This window comes from Hylaeus anthracinus, unplaced genomic scaffold, assembly GCF_026225885.1.
Source record: "Hylaeus anthracinus isolate JK02 unplaced genomic scaffold, UHH_iyHylAnth1.0_haploid 11555, whole genome shotgun sequence".
NCBI classification, from domain to species: domain Eukaryota; kingdom Metazoa; phylum Arthropoda; class Insecta; order Hymenoptera; family Colletidae; genus Hylaeus; species Hylaeus anthracinus.
In genome coordinates this window covers 1-22,113 of record NW_026533974.1, presented here as the reverse complement: position 1 = coordinate 22,113, position 22,113 = coordinate 1, and the positions used below count along the sequence as shown (strand labels likewise).

Genomic DNA, 22,113 nt, shown 5'->3' with positions numbered 1-22,113 from the left:
AAAATTGTCTTTTTTGTTAATTCATGTTACTAAATATTGTTTCTCATTCGTGAAAATTTATATGTGTAAACTAGAGGTTAAAATTAAGGATGCATGTTTTTGGAAATTTTGATTTTCACCATATAACAATAATAATTATATTGAATCGGGAATTCTTTCTACCGCGCCAAAAGTGTGGCTTCTTTATTATGTTTGTTTTCATAAAGTATGCAAGATTTTAATTTGAAATGTTACACACGACTCTGGTATTATTTTAGAAAGATGTACAAATTTTTATGAAAAGATTTATCGACGAATACATATAAATGTAATACTAGAAACGTGTGTAACATTTCAAATTAAAATCTTGCATACTTTATGAAAACAAACATAATAAAGAAGCCACACTTCTGGCGCGGTAGAAAGAATTCCCGATTCAATATAATTATTATTGTTATATGGTGAAAATCAAAATTTCCAAAAACATGCATCCTTAATTTTAACCTCTAGTTTACACATATAAATTTTCACGAATGAGAAACAATATTTAGTAACATAAATTAACAGAAAAAGAGTAAATTACCCATTCAAAAACGCATATTTTTGAAAAAAAATGTTTGTCCAACCTTCTCTAGTTTTCAAGATATTTAAAAAAAAACATGGTATTCAACCCCATCTTTAGGGACTATTTTCACCTGTTCAATATGGACGATTGCCGATAAAACAAAATACGTGTCACATATTTTTTTTGAGAACTATCTACCACGTAAATTTGATCAAAATCGGCCTGTGACAATTGGATATGTTCCCTTGTAAGATCGCGACCTTGTCCGAGTGACGCGCTTCGTAGAATTTTCCGCGAAAATCGTCCCGCAGTCAAAGGGTTAAAAGGATAATGACATTTTATTTTACGATTTACTTCATATTTATCATTAGCATTAAGTACATTAAAATATTAATAAGAAATGAAAGTCATTATTGTAAATATGTATCTTTGCTTTATTATACAAGACATGTACCTCTAAAATATTCAGGTATTTATACATTCGTTAATAGGCGTGTACAGTTTATTAATAAGGAGCATTTTAATATCTTTTGTAAATATATCCAAAAATATGTACGCACGAGGTGTGATACAGTATATAATTTATTTTAATTTAGTAACATGATATTTCTATCAAAATTGACCAATCTTACGATGTATGTTTCATGTTAAAAATTGACATCGTTATTCGTAGTTGCGAACCGAAGCGATTATATAACAAAATTCAGATAGCCAATAAAGAAAGAAGTAGGAGAATTATAAACGTTCGTAAAATATGCGAATCGGTCAAGTCGTTTTTATGTTTTCCTAGTTGTACTGTAAATTACTAGGAATATTCAGTTATTTTAATGATAATTAAAGATATTCCTCGTCTTAAAATTTAGGTAGCTGTTAAACAATTTTAGGGAATTACAGTTGATTTCTGTATAGTATTACTTCATGATGTAACATAATTGCGATTTCTATAAATTGTAAATATGTATTAAAGACTACTCACATTCCCAATATGCTTTTCACGGACTTATTCATTATTTAAAAACGATTTTGTAAATTAAATGTAATCATCCTGTACAATGGGAATACTCGTATTTTGTAACTCAATAGTGGGCATATACAGTTGTAAAATTCAATGTTATCTCTGTAATGATATGACAACTTATACAATTGTCACTATGGTTGAAGAATGCACGTGTAACTGTATGCAACAATATGTATCTAACAGAGTTATGAGAACCATATATGCATGTTCAAAAAATTTCACTGAGTGTACAAAGGCATGGAAGATTTTGTTCCATACAATCCTTGGCATTATGAAGTATCAAAACATTCGTTAAAAGTGTCGAACTAAGTGTGTAAAATGGGACATATTTACAGTTTTTCAGGGACTTGACCTCTGCTTCGTTCTAGAACACATGCTGGACTATTGTCAAAGATCTCTTTTCGAAGTGTTCTTGAAAGTATCTATGCTGGAAGACTAGATTAAAAATGTCTACAAAACTTTAACAGTAAATTCTATAAAATTCATTTTCCTTCTTTAAATAGAATGAAGTCGTGATTACTTTGCACTCGAATGAATAATACATTTGCATGCCGTACCACTAATGCCCTCGTTCTTAAACTTATTGGCACAGATAATCAAACATACACTTTATAACTCTCAATTACTTTCTCAAACCATGTAAGTCATCCGGAAGTTCATCATCTTTTACTATCATTCATTCTTGGGCCCTTGTATTGATTTTTTTTTTTAAGCTAAAACACTTTTCATCGTTCTCAATGGCATAGATCACCGCACCCAATATTCATGTTTCATACGTAAATGCTATTGCTTGAATCTTAATCCAGGCACAGCTGTCTGAATAAGTAATCGAGAGCCATTGCAATTATCAATTTTCTTGACAAATTTCCAGAGACCCGTTGTTGCTTTGACGTAGTATGATTTAAATTTCATTTGAAAAAATGGCAACTGTATCTAGACTGGAGACCATGTCTTCAAGTGAATCACGGATCCTATTTTCTAGGCCTGCTTGGGGTACAGGCGCGAATTCACGTTACACCGTGTTCCTTGTGAAATGAATCTTGACCAGAAACGTAGAAGGGTTAATTTATCAGATTCCGTGATCGAATTCGTGATATCCCTCGGCACCGGTGAACACGACGTCTACCCAAACACGCATAGCCTCTGCACTCGGGGCCATTAAGTGATATAGCCTGGACGATGTTTTAATGATAAAAGTCAACGAGGGTTGTGGCGATCGTACGGTGTTCATGTGGTCCACGTATACCTCTTCGATTGACTAAACAGAAAAGTATATTAAACCGTTAATAATTCAACAAATTAAAAATGCATTAAAGATATGCGTGAGTAAATAACTTTTGTTAAAACAGTTTTTTAATAGCTTCATTCCTCTCACGAGATATTTAACCATTTCGGTTTAACGTAACATCCTGTATAATGAACGCCAGGAAATAAATCTCTTATTAAGATGATTGTTAAAAAAAAAAAAAAAAAAAAAAAGAGAGAGAGAGAGATTGAATATAGCTATGATTTTCACGTGACCAACCACCAGCCACAATGGCTTCCTCATTAAACTCGAATTTTTATTTTGGTAGTGAAAAACTACGCTTTTGAAAGTTGTCAATATATTAGGTACAGAAAATAATTCTGTGCCTTTCTAATGTATCATTTATCTATAAAGAAAAGTCATATATCTTTTAATCAGATGTCACACATTCCAAGAAAGGACATACTAGGTGGAAAACTAAGTGTTGAAACAATCTGCGTGCTTCATTATTATTTAACATAACAAAATGGAGGGTAAAGATTTTTATTCAAGCTCGAGTTATAAATAAACTGCGGATCTTTATGCAAAATAAAATCTTCGCAAAATTACTCACAACAATTGAACCTAAATAGGAATTTATTTTACTCTTCTTTTAATACCTCTTTATATTATTGCATATTGTGTGCAATGTTTAGTTCTTTGTACATTCAAATTTCCTATAAATGCATAAAAATCCACAATCTAGTTATAAGTAATCAAATATAAAGACATGAAAATCAATTTCTACACCTAACAATTGCCGAGTAGGTACACTTGTAATTTGTTAGAGGACGAACAATAAGCAAAATGTGTTACCTACTGAATTTCATATAGGAGTATATTGGGTATATTGTAATGGCCATCAGGTTGAGACTTAAGTTACGTACAGTGACTCACGAAACTATTTGAACACTTAGTACGAAATACTTTATTAATTACAACGGGTATATTATATAACATTGACTGAAATATTATTAACACTGTAAGGAGGTACGACTCTGCAGATCATATAGGTAAAGTTCCAAAAAAATCGAAATATGTAAACAATAGATTTGAATTACTTCTTGTAAACATAGAGATTGCTGAAGCCACAAAAGTATTTGAACACACAAGAGTGAGTTCCAAGAATCAATGGAAACTCAGTTTTTCGGTCGCTAAATGTAAACATTGATTGTTGTTAGTCATCATCGTACATACATTTGTCAGTCTGAGTCTAGCATTCATTGTGAGATAGTACGATATTGATCATGTATCCTAAAACATCTGAAACTTCTGAAAGTAAGAGAAAATTAATTGTCGAGTGGCGTAAAGAAAGAAAGACGTATGGTGAAATAAGTAAATTATTAAATATAAATAGATCTACGATACATGATATTATTAAAAAATGGAAATCTGAAGGAACTTTAAAAAATAAATACCGTTCAGGCTGACCAAAGAAATTAACCGAAAGGGAAGAAAGAGCGTTGCTTCCCGAAATAAAGAAAAAATCCAAAGCTTTCTGCTACAAAACTTGAAACAATAGTTAAACAGAATTTTAATAAAGATGTGCATCCAGAATTGTCCAGAAGAGTGCTATGTGAAAATGATTATCATGCCAGAGTTTCCAGAAAGAAGCCATATATTAGTGATACTAATAAAAAGAAAAGATTGAAGTTCGCCAAAGAATTTATTAGTAAAGATTCTGTATTCTGGAATAAAGTGATATTTTCAGATGAATCAAAATTTAACGTCTTTGGGTCAGACGGATGCAATTTTGTTTAGAGACAAGCAAATACAGAGATGGACCAAAGAACTTATGTGCTACGGTGATGCATGGGGTGGCTCAGTTATGATCTGGGGATGTATGGCGGCAAACGCGACCGGGAATTTGACCTTCATAGAAGGAACAATGGATAAATACAAATATTTGAATATTTTACAAGAAAATTTAAAGGATAGTGCAAGAAAATTGGGTATATACGAAGACTTTTACTTTCAGCAGGATAATGATCCTAAGCACATTGCAAAAATTGGTAAGGAATGGATTATGTATGTATAATACACCACCACAAAGCCCTGATATGAACTCGATTGAACATCTATGGGCAATAATGGCGAAAGAATTACAAAAATTTAATATAACATCCAAAACAAGTAGTAGTAAGTAGTAAGTTTATTAATTTCAGCCTTTCGGCTGCGAGGGTAAACCTACCCTCTACAAGCTCTTCTATACTTATATTAGCATTTTCTCGCTCGTCGCAATCTGCTAAATAGCGCTTCAGAGAACCTTACCCCCTTCCACAAAACTCGCACCTTCTCTCCTCACTCGCAAGTCAATATCTATTCCAAGGTTCTAAATTTCCGCACCTTGCCTTTGTCATCAAACTTTGGCTGTTTAATTTTCCATCTTTCCTTAGATACTCTGGCCTCTGGCCCGTAAATAAATATCTATACCTACTGTTATATTTAGCCTCTCTTATTTGGTTAAACTGCACTTGTTCCTGATTTTCCCTATCCCTATTCACCAGTTCCAGAGTTACTCTATCACTCTCCCCTCTCAATCTCCTAATCCCTTCCTGACTATATTCGTTTCGTATGCCATACTCTATCCTTTCTTTACCATTTTTTGTCCTTCCCTGTTCCTTTTCTCTAAGACATTCTTTCACTAAATTCTTTCCTACTGCCTTTCTAATTCCCTCTTCAAACTTTAGAGCTTTCTTTCCTGCTTCTATTCTAATCTTTTCTCTTTTTGTTTCTGCTAATAATATATATCTTGGCGTTTCTCTGCTTAAACCTAGAATCCATCTCACAAATTTATATTGCACTCTTTCCAACTCCGCCCTTTCTTTCCACCCATATAGTTCCGCCCCATACAACATCATGCTCTTGACTACACGATCAAACATAAATACCTTCCACTTGAAACAGTCTTTAAACTTTCTTTCCTCGATGCCCCAAACTTGCCGTATCAGTACGTTGGCTTTTTTAGCCCTTTCTCTCACATGTTCTATCATGTCTCCATTTCTTTGAAATTTGACCCCTAAGAATGTAAAACTCTTGACTGACTCTATTTCCTGCCCTTTTCATAGCCATTTCGTTTTCTTCACCCTACCTCCTCCTTTGCTGAAGATCATTATTTTTGTTTTGGTCGTGTTCAAAATCAAGCTTCTCTTATCTAAAAATCTATCCAATCTTTTTATCATTTCTTCCATTTCTTCTAACCTTTCTGCCAGTAGCATTAAGTCGTCAGCATATGCCACTGACCACACTTTTTCCTTGCCACATACTATGCTCCTCCCGCCTAGCCAGCCCTGAATTCTTTCTCTAAATCCGAGATGAAAATTGTAAACAACAGCGGGCTCAGAGGGCATCCTTGTCTGACTCCGTCTGCTGTCTGAAACCGTCCTGATACCTTTCTGTTATACCTAATCGTATTCGAGGTCTCTTCATATAATTCTTTCGATCTTTTGATTAGTCCTTTTCTTACTCCTCTCTGCACTATCACTTTCCATAGCTTTGTCCTATTGACCTTATCAAAGGGCGCCCTCAAATCTACGAACAAAGCATACAATTTGTCCTTCTTTTTAATCGTCACCCTCTCCGCCAAATGTTGCAGGATATATACATTATCCATCGTGCTTCTTTGTTTCCTAAATCCCGCTTGAATATCGGGTAAAATCCCTTTTTCCTCTACGTCGCGTTTTAGCCGCTTGTTTAGGATGTTTGCGTAGATCTTGTACACCGAATTGAGTAATGTTATTCCTCTGTAATTTGTTACCTCTTCTTTATCCCCCTTTTTCAATAAAGGCACAATAACTCCATTTCTCCATTTGTCCGGCAAACCACCACCTCTCCACACCTCTTTTATTATTTCGAAAATTTTCCTTTTCGCCTCACCTTCCATATGCACCCACGCCTCGCCTGGTATTTCGTCTTCTCCGGCAGCTTTTTCCTCTTTATCTTCTTCATTACCTCTTCAATCTCGCAGTCCGTTAGTTCGTCTTCTTCTTCGACTTCTACTCCTAACTCTCTCCTTTCCTCTTCATTCACTCTCTCCGTCCCACCCAGGAGTTCTACAAAGTGTTTAACCACTCTCCCATCGTTATGGATGTTGCTCCTTCTGTATTTCTTTTCCTTTCTTTATTGATCTATGTCCAAACTTGCCCCTCTGTTTTTACATTTCTTATTTTCTCTATCTCTTCCTCCCTTTTATCCACCTTCTTCCTCTTACACATTTCTCGAAACTCTGCTTTGTTTCTCAAATACTCTTCTCTTGTTACTTTTCTATCTTCCATTTTTTATACATTACCTTCACCTTTCTTTTTTCTCTACTGCACTGTTTGTCCCACCAAAATTTATGTCCTGGTTTTCTTCTTTTCCTTCTGACTATTCTTTTATCCATACTTTGCAAAACCGCTGCCTTTAATTGTTGCCAACCTGGCTTTCCATTTCCTTCAGCAACCTGTATGTTCCTGATTTTACTTTTATATTGCTCTATGCTTTCCTTTCCTCAGCAGATCACTTGTTGGACAGTTTCGGTCTCTTCCTCCCTTCCACCTATATCCGCTCTCGCCTGTAATCTCGCTGTAGCAACCAAAGGTTGGTGGTCAGATTCTATTCTGTCCTCCACCTTAAGATGTACCATTTCCTCTAGCCCCTTTTCATTACAGATCACATAATCTATTACCGTTGCTCCTCTGGCACCTACATACGTCCATTCTCCTTCCTCATCTCCTGTAATATTGCCATTCGCTATATGCCATCCTCTTTCCTTAACCATTTTTAGCAGTTGCTCTCCTTCATTATTTTTCGTTAGATCTGTCGGATTCCTTCTGTTGTCCGTTCTCTTCACTGTCTCACTAGTCTCTACCTTACCCTCTCTTCCTATTCTTGCATTCATATCCCCGCCTATTAACGGTATTTCTCCTTCTTCTTCTTTAATCACTTCTTCCATCTTCCTTGCTAATTTCTTCCACTGTTGACCATTGTAAACCGAAAAAATCCTCCATGTTCTATCTTCAATTTTCATCCTCTTTTCAACCGGTACTGTTGTCCAACTTTCTTGCCATTGAGCCCATCTCCCATCCACCCTTATTTTTTGGTATCCTACCTTCACCTCCCTCCATTTTCTTCTTTCTTCCCTAGCGATTGCTACTAGCTTGTTTTGAATTTCTCTCCCATGCCTCGTTAAATCGTGATGCATGAAGACCTTTGTGCCTCTTAACCTATCTTTGTATCTTATGATCTCCTACTTGTCCTCCCAATTTCCCAATCCCAGTATTAATACACACCTTTCCTTCCTACCGATTTGTGTCACCCAACTTATCTTCCTTCTTACTTTTAATTCTTTCTCTAGAAAATCTTCAATTTGCGTTTTTACATTTCCTTGCCGTATCTCTAGACCCTTTATTACTACATTATTTCTCCGTTCTATTTTTTCATGTTTTTCCATCCACCCTTTTATCTTTACCACTTCCCCACTCATCTCTTTTTCAACCTTATTAACCACTACTGCCTTAATATTTTCCTCCGATTCCCTTCTTTCCTGTTCTGAGTTCAAGTAGCTGTTTCCCTCTCCCACTTTTGTTATCCGCTCTACTTTGCTTTCCACATCCATCATTCTTTTCTCCATTCCTTTTACTTTAAACTCCCATCCTATTTCTTTCTCCCCCATTTCTTTCCGAATTTCTTTAATTTCTTCCGTTATCCTATTATTATTTGTACGCATTTCGTCTTTCAGACCTCTTATTTCTTCAACCAATCCTGCTAATACTTTCAATATTTCTTCATTGCCTGCGTTTCCCGCCGTGGCCTCCCTCCTGTCCTCCACTATCTCTTTCCTACCTCTGGTTATATATTTCTCCATTCTCTCCTTCTCTTTCTCGTGTTTCGGTGTTTTTTTCGGCGTTTGTTGGGCGCCCTCTTCTTGTACTTCTCGTCTCCACCGCACTTTTCTCTAACGCTCCTGCTTTACCTACTGTTTCCTCTTCGTCCGAGCTCTCTTGTCCTGCTCTATGGCCGTCGTTAACCATAACCTCTACCTATCAGACAATCGTCCGACCCGCAGAATTACACCTCTAACACCCCTATTTCTTTATATTAAACTTCGCCTTTACGTACCCTTCCTCTCCCCCTTATACTCTACCTAATTCTTTTACTCTATGTGTATACCTATCGCATTCTTATTACTTAAATCGCTTTTAACACTCATAGCACTCGCCACCCATACACGCCACACCACTCCTTCTAACCAAGTCCACATCCAAAACAAGTTTAAAGGAAAAAATACTCCAAGGTTGGAATTCTATTTCGCCAAGTATTACAGAAAAGTTAGTAAACAGTATGCACACTCGCTTACAGGATATTATTCGTGCCAAATGCGGACCTACTAAATATTAAAGATTTAAAAATTACTTGTTCAAATACTTTTGTGGCTCCAACAATCTCTATCTTAACAAGAAATAATTCAAATCTATTGTTTACATATTTCGATTTGTTTGAAACTTTACCTATATAATCTGCAGAGTCGTATCTCCTTACAGTGTTAATATTATTGCAGTAAATGTTATATAATATAGTTATTTTAATTAATAAAGTATTCCGTACTAAGTGTTCAAATACTTTCGTGAGTCACTGTATATAGATTTGCTATAATGGAGATCAGGTTGATAATGTAACGTAGTAAGTAATGTAACGAGAAAATATTTTCACTTAAAATACAATCATAAATGTTCGACTATAAAGGGGCAGATTCAATTATTACACTTAATATCTAATGTCTTTCGAGAAATGAAAGAAAACTATTCTTATGACTCTGTGATCCTACCTGGAAGTAGATCACTCCGCGCGCCTTCCTGGAGGAGCTGTCGCTGTAGTACGACAAGGTCTTCCTCTTCCTGTCGAAGACGAACCACCGTTTGTTCCAATGGTGGAACTTTTTGCTCATCTTGGACAGATAACCGCTGCAACTGGTCGTGTCGACCGTGACATCGTGTATCAGGGGTAACTGGTGCCCGGCAGTCTCAATGTGATGCCTCAGGTCCAGGGACTCCGACTTGATGGGGAGGTATCTCGTGAGCGGCCTCTGCACAAGTCCATCAATCATCGAATTTACAAGCCGTGAAACGAACTGTCCCGGTTAAATGGTAATTCTATCGGTGGTGTCATTCGTCACGCGTTTCACGAGCAGGATGTAAGGAACGCGCGACGTGAAAATAGAATCTACGGATTCGATGCGAGCGTCCAACATTTAAGGGGTTACACCGCCTTATTATTTATTTATTTATTTACAGTCGCATCAATCCTTAGGTTATTACCGACTAACACATAATTTCCAAGTTAATTTCATTTATAGTATATCCTCGTATATTCCGATTTCTTTCAAAAATCTTAGGGTTTGTTCTATCTTCTCTGGGTTACCTAGTTAAAACTTCGTTGCATGGTCGTTTTAAAAAATCGAATTTTCTTTTTGTTTAAAGTACTCTCTATATATACGAAAATGCGTTTTTCACGAAACAGCATTTTCAAGATCGGTGGACATTTTGGCCTCGCCAATTTTCAATAAATCTACTTAAATCTCATTTTATATAATCATCATACGTTTTTCTAGTGAAATACGAAGGATGTTTTTTATTATATTAATATTTGTATTTTTTATGGAACTTTAAGTAACGCAATTTTAGGCTAAATTTCTATGATTTACTTTGGATTATATTATATCATATTTTGTTATATATTCATATTATACCATATTAAATATGACTAAATATATGTTTTTATATAAACATATAATTATAGAGATGTACAAACATGGACAATTAGCTAGAATACTTGAAACGTTATTGTTATATTTAATGTTATACGGTTAAAATCAATTGCCAGACAGTAATTTGTGATTACGTAAATTTTGTATTTATTAGTCAGCAAATGAACTAATTTGTTGAAAACCAATCATTGTGTTTTGTGCAGTTTGAAAAGCTCTATAAAGTGCTATTTTCATTTTGAAATGTTAAGCTGAAATATCACTATAAAATGTATTCGTAAATATACTATTATGTTTGGGGGCTTTGTTAAACAATCCAATAATAGGGTTTTTTTAAACGTTTCTGATGGAACCAAAATGACCACATAAAATGAAATTAAAATGAAAATTGATTCTGTAATTTACAGCTCTTACAAGTGAATGGTGATAACTAGACTGCGGATCTTTATGCATTTATAGGACATTTGAATGTACAAGAACTTACAAAATGCGAACAATATGTAAGAATATAAAAAAGATTGAAAGTAAAGTTCATGTTACAATATTTGCAGAATAAAAGAAATTCCTATTTAGGTTCAATTTTTGCAGGAACGTTCGCAAAGACCTTATTTTGCATAAAGATCCGCAGTCTAGTGATAACGAGGGTGTCAAAGTGTACTTTGAATGCTAGTGGGTTTTTATTTTCTTCCGTTCTCTAGGATAGGAGTAGACAGCCAATCGGACCATGAACATGAAAGAAGCTGAAAGCTCTACTAACATGCGTTTCACGTTTCTGTGAATGTTGAAACATCGTCTCAAAGAACGTTTATTTTTATGATTATAGAGCCTATAATGAGAGAGTCTCATGCCGAGAGATTTGTAAAAGACGACAGCTGTCAGTCCTGCGGAGTACTTTAGCTGTCTGGATTATTCGAATAAGCTCGTTTCGAAGCCGTCTTTGCAAACAAAATTCAATTTCATGCTTCTTTTCTACAATACAAATGCACGAATACAGGAAGCATACATCTTTAAGAAACGAAGAGTAATCCATTGCTAAATAGTTAAGATACAGTGTGTATAGAATGTATTCGAACACCGATCAATTTCCCAAAAAGCTTTTGTGTGAAATTGTAGTTTCTTAACTTCTTTTTTTGTAATCAATAATATTTTACATATTCTCGGAAGTCTCTAAGATAGATATAGTCCAAACAACATTTACATTAATATAATTTGCGTAATTAACAAAAACATGCGAAAAGTGGGTAAAAGTATAGAAGCAATAAGTATTTGTACGATTCTTATGTCGAACCATTTACAGTAGAGTTTGTAACGTAAACACATTAGTTTATTGCTCTGTGCGAATTAGAAAACATCAAATTTCCAGGAAAGTACTCTTAAACAGTTGTGCGAATACTTATTGCTTCAACATTTTTATCGATTAATTGTTTTTTTCTAGTTATTTTCGTAACTTACATAAATGGCAATTTTTTTTGTAATCTATCTATTCTAGAGATTTCCGAGAATATGTAGAATGTCGTTGTTTATAAAAAATAAGTTAATAAATTACAATTTTACACAGTTTTTTTGCAAATTGATCAGTGTACGAATACTTTCTACAACACTGTATGTGTGTTTTCAGATTTTTTCCGCGATGTAATACCTATGATAATGCCTATTGTTTAAATATTTATGATTTCATCAAAATTGCCGATCAAGAATCAATTCAGGTTTTTTGTATATTTCATATTATTTTATGGGTTTGCAATCTTATCTCCACGTGAAAATTTCACGTTATACTACTTTGTAATAATTTATATTTGTTGAAGATTTCTATTATATATTAGGTTTATCGTAAAGTTCTGTCCATTTTTATACTAAAACAAAATAATAAATTTTTCATACCTTGAATAAATTTGATTGAATAATACAATTTTTATCGTTATTTATGACATCTTGCCAGCGCGATTGCAATTTTTATATCATTTTTAATGAATATGCGCATATTTGTTGAAACTTGTTGCAACCGGAACGTACAGAACTTTACGGTGGACCTAACATGAAAAACTTCAAAAAAGTAAAAAATTACGCCAAGTACATGAAAAAGTAGAGATCCCCCTAAGAAAATCTTTACTTCCAGGCCACGGACATCTAGGCAAATATCTAAACAGTCTCAGTTTGTGGTTGATACACTATTTAGCTTCTTCATTTCACCTCCAAAGTGCGGAGCAGTCACTTTGCATGAGTTGTCATTAGGGTCTGAACGTCAGCACTGTTGAACACAGCATTTTAGCTGCGCATAGTTGGAAAGCACCGAATTTGATATTATGTTACACAGTGTCACCTTGCACTTTACTGGAAAGGACCTTCATGTACTGGCAGCTCATTTTGATTCCACATCTTTTTCTACTTTCTTGTACTTTTTTATGGGGATCTTTTATTTTTCTATGATAACTCCATGAGTCCTCCACTTTGTCATGTACTTGGCGTAATTTTTTTACTTTTTTGAAGTTTTTTATGGGGATCTCACTTCTTTTTACAAAGATAATTTGTATAGCGAATGACTTAAAATAATAGAAAATGGGAGATCAGTTTGAATCCTTTAAGGTTTCAAAAGTATGCGGAACGCATTGCAGGAAGTCTCATTGCATGAAATTTATTAAAGAAAAAATGTAATCACTTTATCAGTAACATTTAAATGCAACAAGATTTTCTGTCATGTGTCGTGGGTACTTTTGAGAAATTAAAGGACTAAGTCTGACCTCTCTTTTTCTATATTATTGTAATACAATAAATTATCTATTACAAATAGTGGATCTCTGTTCATTTTCTCATTTTCTCATTTTCTCATTATTTAAATTTGTTACAAGACTTTTTGCCATGCGTTCTGTGAACGTATGAACTGTATTATAATACAATAAATTGTGCGTTAGAAATAGTTAATTTCTGTATTCATTTCTCATTTCTTCTTTAATAAATTTCTTGCAACGAGACTACCTGCAATGCGTTCCGCGTACTTTTGAAACCTTAGAGGGTTCAAACTGATCTCCCATTTTCTATATTATTGTAATCACTTTATCAGTAACATTTAAATTTCTGGGAACAAGACTTTCTGTCATGTGTGGTGCGTAATTTTGAGGATTTAAAGAACTAAATCTGATCTCTCTTTTTCTATGTTATTGTAATACAATAAATTATGTGTTACAAATAGTGGATCTCTGTTCATTTTCTCATTATTTAAATTTTTTGCAACAAAACTTTCTGCTATACATTGTGTGTACTTTTGAAAATTCTAAGGACTGAAACTGATATTGCAATCTGATAAATTGTGCGTTACAAATAGTTGATTTCTTTTGTTCATTTCTTGCTTCATCTTTAACATTTAAATTTCTTGCAGTGAGACATCCTGCCATACGTTCTGTATACTTTTGGAAACTTAAAGGACTGAAGCTGGTCTCTTTCCTATATCTGGCTTCAGACACATGTATGTGTATGTGTAAGTTGTAACAAACTTAAATGTTAAAAAAGAAGTATGAAATGAAAAAAGAGGTCTACACTATTTCTAACCCATAATTTATTATATTATAATACCAGTTTCAGTCTTTTATGTTTCCAAAGTACACATAATGCAACGCAAAATGCCTTGTGGCTAGAAATTGAAATGTTAAACATGAAATGAAAAATAAAGAAAGAGATCCACTGTGTGTAACGCACAATTTATTGTATTAGAATAAGATTCACAAGTATGCACAATTTAAATGTTAATAAATAAAATGGGAAAATGTACAAAGAGACCCACTATTGGTAACGCACAATTTATTGTATTATAATTCCAATTTCAGTCCTTTAAGTTTTCAAAAGTACGCACAATGCATGTCAGAATGTCTTGTTGCAAGAAACCAAATGTCACAAATCCAAACTGACAATTACAGGCTAGAAACGAACGAGAGGCATGAGTGACAGCCATATTACAATTCCGACCGACGAACCTTGCCGACTGATTCAGAGACTCGACGAATCGACGAACGGCCTTAGCTCCTATTGGCTAAGTGTTGACGAAAAATTCCTTGTCAAAGGAAAAGAAAAAAAATGCTGCCGTTTTGACACATTCATGATATGATATTACGATATCTCTGTCGTTCGTGGACCGATTTTATTGATTTTGGTTTTATTCGAAAGCTTGTGTGCGATTTACATCAGAAAAATCCCTTTAGATTTAGAAAATGGAGCAGGCATGACGAGATATTAATGACAGAAGTTTCGAGTTAGGTTGGAATCGCGTTTTCTCGAGTAAAAGATACGCGGTAGCGCCAGCGCCAGGCATATATGGAGAGGCTATTTTTTCATGTACTTGGCGTCGAGACGCTACTACGTCTCTAAATATGTCTCCCAAAAATGTTGTAACACCTCGAAATGGGTGGTTTGAGAGGTGATTTGAAACAACTTTTTCCTTAGCGAAAATGTTGTCCGAGGTTTCGTTAAGGAGATATTAAAGGAAAACACTGACCAATCAGAGCGCGCGTATACCGTTGGAGCGACCGCGGTAGCGACGGCTACGTGCTGAGCGGCCGCGTTCGTACGCGAACAAGTGACTCGACGCATATCGAAGGAAATTGGACGCGGCCGCTCAGCACGTAGCCTTTGCTACCGCGGCCGCTTCAACGGTATACGCGCGCTCTGATTGGTCAGTATTTTCCGTTAATATCTCCTCAACGAAGCCTCGGACAACATTTTTGCTAAGGAAAAAGTTGTTTCAAATCACCCCCCGAACCACCTCTTTCAAGGTGTTACAACATTTGTGGGACACCCTGTATATATTTTTACATATACATATACATACATATATTATATATATATATTATACAATATACAAATACAATATACAATTGTATTTTGTTATTGAAAACGATTATTATTCTAATTTTGACAAGTTTACGATATTAAAAGATTTAAGTTTAGTCGGCACCCGTACACACAGGTCGTCACGCGGCCGCCGACTATAGTCGGCATCCGTAACGAAAGGGTTAAGTTACAGTTTTGATGAGAGAGTTCCCTAAAAATTAAATTTATAAGCCAACTGAATACTGTACCTGTAGTTTAGCCTTTTCACGATGTTTGACTGATTGCAGCGGTCCAAGGGTGTCCATTTCACTGGAAGTTTGTGAAAGAGGACGACTTCCGTTTCCGTCGATTATTCCTCCACTGTTATTGCTAAGTCTCTCGCCTTCCATCGATGTTCTCCGATCGTCTCTCATCTGCAACAATAATGATTATCGCGTATCGATTCTGTTTTTCATTAATTTTATTTTATCCTTTCAAAAAGGAATAGTTTCTGGGTTGTTTATATGTGTACGAATTAATAAAGACTTCGACTAAATAATAAATGGGACGACTTTCAAAGATACTTCATGTCTTCATCAAGAAACACCGTACACAATGTCCGCAAATTCCGTACACAATGTCCGCAAATTTCTTTAACGTACCTTACAAGAATTGCTTTCATTGTATAGACTTTATGCATTAAAGTGGAAAAATATTAGACAATCTTGATGAGTACTTTTGTCATTACTTCGACGCTTCCCTTTCAAGACATCTTACAAAAATCAACAAATATAAGAATGAAATGTACATATTTAATTTCATAGATGAATGTTAGAATTTTCAACGAAAAAAAGTATAATAGAATTAAATAAATTTATATGTAAATTTGAGAATTTAGAGTTTTGTTTTCAAAGTATAGTTAGTTCTAATTGGTTAATTATTAAATTAATATCATATTAACATTGGAGATCTATTAAATTAGGTATATAAATGAATACAGTATAGAAACAAATATTGAGCTATGTTTTTTGATGGAAAATAGTAACAAACATATAATTGAGATTCATAGTTAATTATATTTTGCAAATAAATTTCGTCCAAATTATTTAATCTACATAAAAATTTGTTAGATTTCATCCTAGTTTTTGCGTAAAATGGTAATTAAGTGCTAGTTAAGTGTTCCTTGAGATATTTTCTTTAGAGAGAAGAATTTAAGCAATGTTATTATATCTTTTAAAATATTTTAGGTATATTTTAATGTATATTTGGTTATTTTTTCAATTCAATTCAAGCAGACATCTTTGAGATATCGCGTTTCTTTTCGAAACTACATTTTTCCAGTCCGTGAAAATGATGAGTCAAAAACTAATCGACCGACCGTTTTCAAACTTTACATACGTTTTCTTTATTTAAATGCTTTGAATATGAACTAAACATTCGAATGAAATTATTGTTTCAGGTATGTTTTTTCTATTCAAAATAACGACAAAAAAAGTAATAAAAATTCATACTTTTTCTTTAAACACTTCTAGAAAATTCAATTTTCAACTTTTTTGACCACAGTTTAGTTCGCATTCTTAGAAAACACGTTAACTATGTAAGAAAAAAGTTTCGTTGATATCAGATAACAATTGTGACCCCTAGAATTTTCACTGATAACAGACTGGGACGAAAACTTGCTACAGTGTACAGCTGATGTCTCTAAGATTTCTGTTCAAACTTCGAAATGAATTGAAAAAATTTCCGAATGTTCTTTAAAACACACCTAAAATATCCTTAAAGTTAAAAAGGAATTAATTAACTTTTCCCTGTAAAAAGAAAATCACGAAAAACACTTAATATTTGGCCTCCAAATTTGGTTTTCCTCTTAAAACCGTTATTTAATCGACAACAAAACACGAAAAACTTATATGAAAACGTGCACGTATCGCCTCTAAGGAGGCCGAGACAATACGGGCAGAGGTGCATATTCGCTTCTAAGCCACGGTTATATTTATAAATCCCAATGCGAAGAGCACCGTGGCGCACCTGTTTACGCGTCTCGTTTAAAAAATCTTTTCGGTCAACAGAAATAATTCTGGGCTTCGTTGCAAAGGAACGGAAGTGCGCGGTACATTTTTCACACGTGCTTCCGAGTGTTGCGTTGGAATCAGGTTCGTATATCGCGGTAAGCCTTAAAAGTGTCAGTGCTGGCTATAAATTCGTTGCTAATATTTTTATCTGCTCGTCAATTTGAGGGAGGAATTGCTTTTCTTCGGGCCAACAAATGCGGTTTCATCAGCATTTTTTATTGAAGAAAGTATACAAGATATTAATCTGGAATTTTGCATACGCTTTCATTACTGTCTCAGTATGATGTACCAATTTTTAACAGACTTCGAAAAGGAGGAGGTTACTCAATTCGACATGTACATTTTTTTTTTTATGTATGTTACTCGATTACGTCCAGACGGCTTGACCAATCAGGATGAAACCTGTTGCATCTTGTAAAGCATGTCTCCGGGGTGGTCCCATTATCAAAAAATTTTGAGATTTCTCATCTTTTACCCGTTTTTTTTGTTGCAAAAAACCGAAAAATTTTGTATTGCTTCTTATTCCGAAACGGAATTCTTGCATCTGGTAGGGCTTCGTTGCCTCTTAAAAGCTTAAAAAGACATTTTTATCGCAAAATTGTACTACTTCACGTACGTTCGGCCTGAATTCGATGAAATGGATGAAATCCTTTACATTTTGCTGCCGGACTCGTTTTCGAGATGATCTCTTTGCAAAAATGATTTTTCTTATTGTTTATAACTATTGTTATTGAAAATTCCTATTTTTTAGGAATCTCGATTTTTTTTTTAAGAAAAGATTTACCCAACGAAATAAATATTACGGCCCATTTACCGTAACGTCGCAGAATAAACATTGGTCACTGACTGACAAGATTTCTGCCGTTATCAGTAGCCAATTGTGTATAACGATGAAACATCTACGCTTCTCTTATTATCTAAATATACCAACCATTTTTTTTTTATCGTATCATGTCTGGTAATGGGAAATAGATTCGCTACAATGATGCGAGAAAGGGACAGTGGAGAGTTAAAGATACGAAACAAAACCTGCAACGTGATTAGTGGGGATTTGAACTTTAAAAACTAGAGAGATCTTACTTTTCTTCATAATCAACTAATCAGTTCAATGATTAAGATTAAATAAATAATTATTAGGTGTTGAAGTAGTACATTGCAATGTATAACAAAGTAAAAAAAAAAGAAAAATAATAAGTAGATAAAATTTATAAACTGATGTTAATTAATAAATAAAAATAAATTCACTGTTGTCATTAAAAAGCAGTGTATAAGAATTACAGTTGAATTCACGAACTGTTAATCAAAAAATAATAAATAAAATCATTGTTCTTCTTTAAACAGAGGTGGTTAAAAATTACAAACGAATTTATGAACTGATCGGACATAAGATGTCTCGTAAATTTTCATTTTGTAGCGTGTAAAGGACGGGAATTAATGGATTGCTGGAAATAACTCAAACAGGCGTTCGTGGTCGGTCTGCAGCATGCTGTTAAGCACAGTTAACGAGAAAAATTTGTGCAATGAAGCAGGAGTCGCGAGCGGCGTGGGCGAGTGCGACGATCCGCCTTTTGTCTTCGTTCTTCCATTCGTTAAAGGGCTCGTGTTATTTTTTTTGTTCTTCACAACGAAACCCGTTCGCATTTAAAAGCGTCACGCACCGATCCAAAGAATAGCACGACGAAACGGGGCGAAACATTAATTGATTTGAAAGCGAACCACGTATGATTCAACAGATTTTTGTTGAACATGTCAAAAGAAATATTTATTACAAGAACAAGCTTCAAAGTTACATAATATCAAAGTTAACAGTATTTTCCTCACAATTTAATATATTTATTAAGGATTTGAATTATGTTTGTAAAATAGAAATTAAACACGAAGAGTCTGTGCACACATATACATGCACTTTGGATTTACATTTTAAAATAAACGCAACTTTAATTAATTTATTATTAAAAAAATTAAAAATAAGGAGGAATAATATGGAGAAAAGAACCTCACCAATTAAAAATAAAGTAATGGCTGTGATCGTATGATAGAATAATGGTTCTAATTAATTATATTTATATTAGATATATATAGCTCGTTTTGTTTATTCATCATTATATTCATAAAACTATGTCATTATAAATATTAATAATAATAATTCTTTTTCTACCATATACTATATATAAATAAAAGTACTATTTTTGTCTTATTAAATTATGATTGAAATGGAATTAATATAAATCATGTCACACATATACGTGATGTTGTTTTCCTGATTATTGTATAGTACTTTTAATCCTCATTATGTAAGTAAGAGTACTATGCAGTAACAAGAAAAATAACATGTATTTTAATTAATTAGCGCCACTATTTCACCATATGACTAGTACTATTACTTTATTTCTAATTAAGAAGGTTCGTTTAAAACAATTGGCGTTACATTTCTCCTACAAATCAAACTTCTACGAGTACTAAATGTATTAGTATAAGAATTGCACTCTTAATTTTCAATATTGCTGATACTACTTATATTTGTAGCTTGTCACCTTTTATCTAAACTATATTACTAACAATATTACAAATTTGTAAATAATATATTAAATAATAATATACAATCAAATAAATTTGTATTTTCTTCGAAACGAGCATGTAATATGTGTTTATTCGTTTTATAAATCACCACGGAATTAACTATGCGAACGTTTGAGAACAATGGAAGCATACGTGCACGTAATTCTACCAGTTCAAATGAACTGACACTCATTACTGCTTTACATCATCTCCTAACAGTCATTAACCTCGTATTGCATAACGTGCTCAATGGAGAACATAATAAAAACATTTTCGGTAAAACTTTTTCGGAGATACTTAATAGTAACTTGTTCAACTCTAATTTATGAATATATCAATAATGACGAAATAATGATTATTTTGAAACATTAAACAAAATTCACATGTTAGAAGGTAAAGCTAAGTTTGAGCAAGGTTGTTAATATTTCTTAGTTAAAAAGGAAACTAAAAGAGAATCGTGTAAGGCATACATTCCTCTTCGAATTTGGCAAATAATAGATACACTGCGCAGGAATTGTGAGTTTCAAGATTTATGGTAACGTTGGTTCAAATGTTGGGACAATCTTTTTAACATCATAATCCCTAACGACTTTGACGTATTGAAATTTAGTGATTTCTGTAAACGGGATATTAAAAAATGTAGTATCAAGAAAAGCTTGTATAAAATAACTACGATATGAAAAATTAGTTTATACGTTGCGTGTATCTGTACGCATTGTTTTTTAATACAATTTACTTGAACAAAAATACCAAGAATGTGTTAGATAAAATCTATTTAAAAAAATGTATTATCCGTATTTTCCAAAGCTAAGATTTATTCTAAAACAAATCATTAAAAATATATATTTAGAACGCAAATAATTTATTACAGTTTTAATTCGCCTACTATTTAGAATTATTCTAAAAGATATTTTTAAATTCTTTCACGTTAATTCAATAAAAATTTATTACAGAACTATTTTGGCACATATACTAATTGACGTCATATGAAAATTCCACACACACGCACAGCAAAACTATTGTTTCTAATATAAAAATACAAATTCCTCGGTTATGATGTCTGTGTTAAGGATAATCTCATGCGTCTATTACTATTTTTAGCATCCGAACAATACACAATCCCACTTTGTGTCTCATAAATTCCACGCGCAGCTCATACCTTTATTTCTCCGTGTAGCGGAAAAAAATATCGAGCGAGCAAGGCATGATTCAAAAATTGCAAAAAAAAAGAGTCGTCCCGAGCTGGATTCATGGCTGAAACAAGGATCAAGAAAAAGGATAAAACGACGAACACAGAAGGAAACATGGAGGGTAATGCAAAGCATACAAAACTAAACAAAACTAAACAAAAAGAAAATCTATCACTTACGCGTCGTCTACGGACGTGCTTCTTAGTTCTGTTCTTCATGTAACTTATCCACATAAGAGACATTCTTAACGACGATACAACTATGTACAAACAACGAGAACAATACGACAGCGGTGCTACGACAAGAGTGAAAGAAGAAGAGGATCCGTTCGCTACCCGAAACAGTAGTTATCCGACGTCTAATGTTCTTTTGTTAGAGCAAAAAGGACTCGATTGGCTCCAAGACACTCGATCTTCTTTCCAGGTACTCTCGTCGACGTTTAAAACTGGATGAACGACGGCGAAAGACTGATGCCGGCGGACGAATGTTCATCGGTATTATTCGCGGGTTAAAATGCGACGTCTCCCTCTCTCCGTCGCGGCGTCGACACGTCTTTCTGCGCACGAAAAAATCGCGGCCCACCCGTTGGACTCATTCACGGGTAAAATTGTTCATGCACCGAACGTTCCCGCGATTATGCGTTTGTTTAACAAAAAGGGAGAGACTGGGGACGGTGACGCTTCTGCGTGCCGATCGCAGAACATGCGTCATTCGTGTGCCACGCTTTTCAGCAGTGAGGACTGCCGAGGGGGAACTGTTGGTCGCCGATTTTCATGAAACTTTGATATTTACTCATTCATTTGGACGAACCTAGCAACTATGCCACAGGTTAGGCCAATCAGTAGAGAATTAAAATAGCGTTTTTGTGACAAAAATAGTAACAGCAAACCGATTGTGCAGTTACATA

At 34.1% G+C, this 22,113-nt stretch overlaps 1 protein-coding gene across 1 annotated transcript; it reads right to left on the bottom strand.

The window, feature by feature from the left end:
* Window positions 1-954: 954 nt before the first annotated feature.
* Window positions 955-21,681, bottom strand: LOC128896569 (pleckstrin homology-like domain family B member 1). The gene is made up of 4 exons (XM_054159937.1): window positions 21,386-21,681; window positions 15,655-15,819; window positions 9,653-9,910; window positions 955-2,820 (listed from the first exon to the last, which is right to left on the bottom strand). The coding sequence occupies exons 1-4, from the start codon at window positions 21,446-21,448 to the stop codon at window positions 2,632-2,634; spliced, it is 675 nt and encodes a 224-aa protein (XP_054015912.1). The 5' UTR covers window positions 21,449-21,681; the 3' UTR covers window positions 955-2,631.
* Window positions 21,682-22,113: the final 432 nt, after the last annotated feature.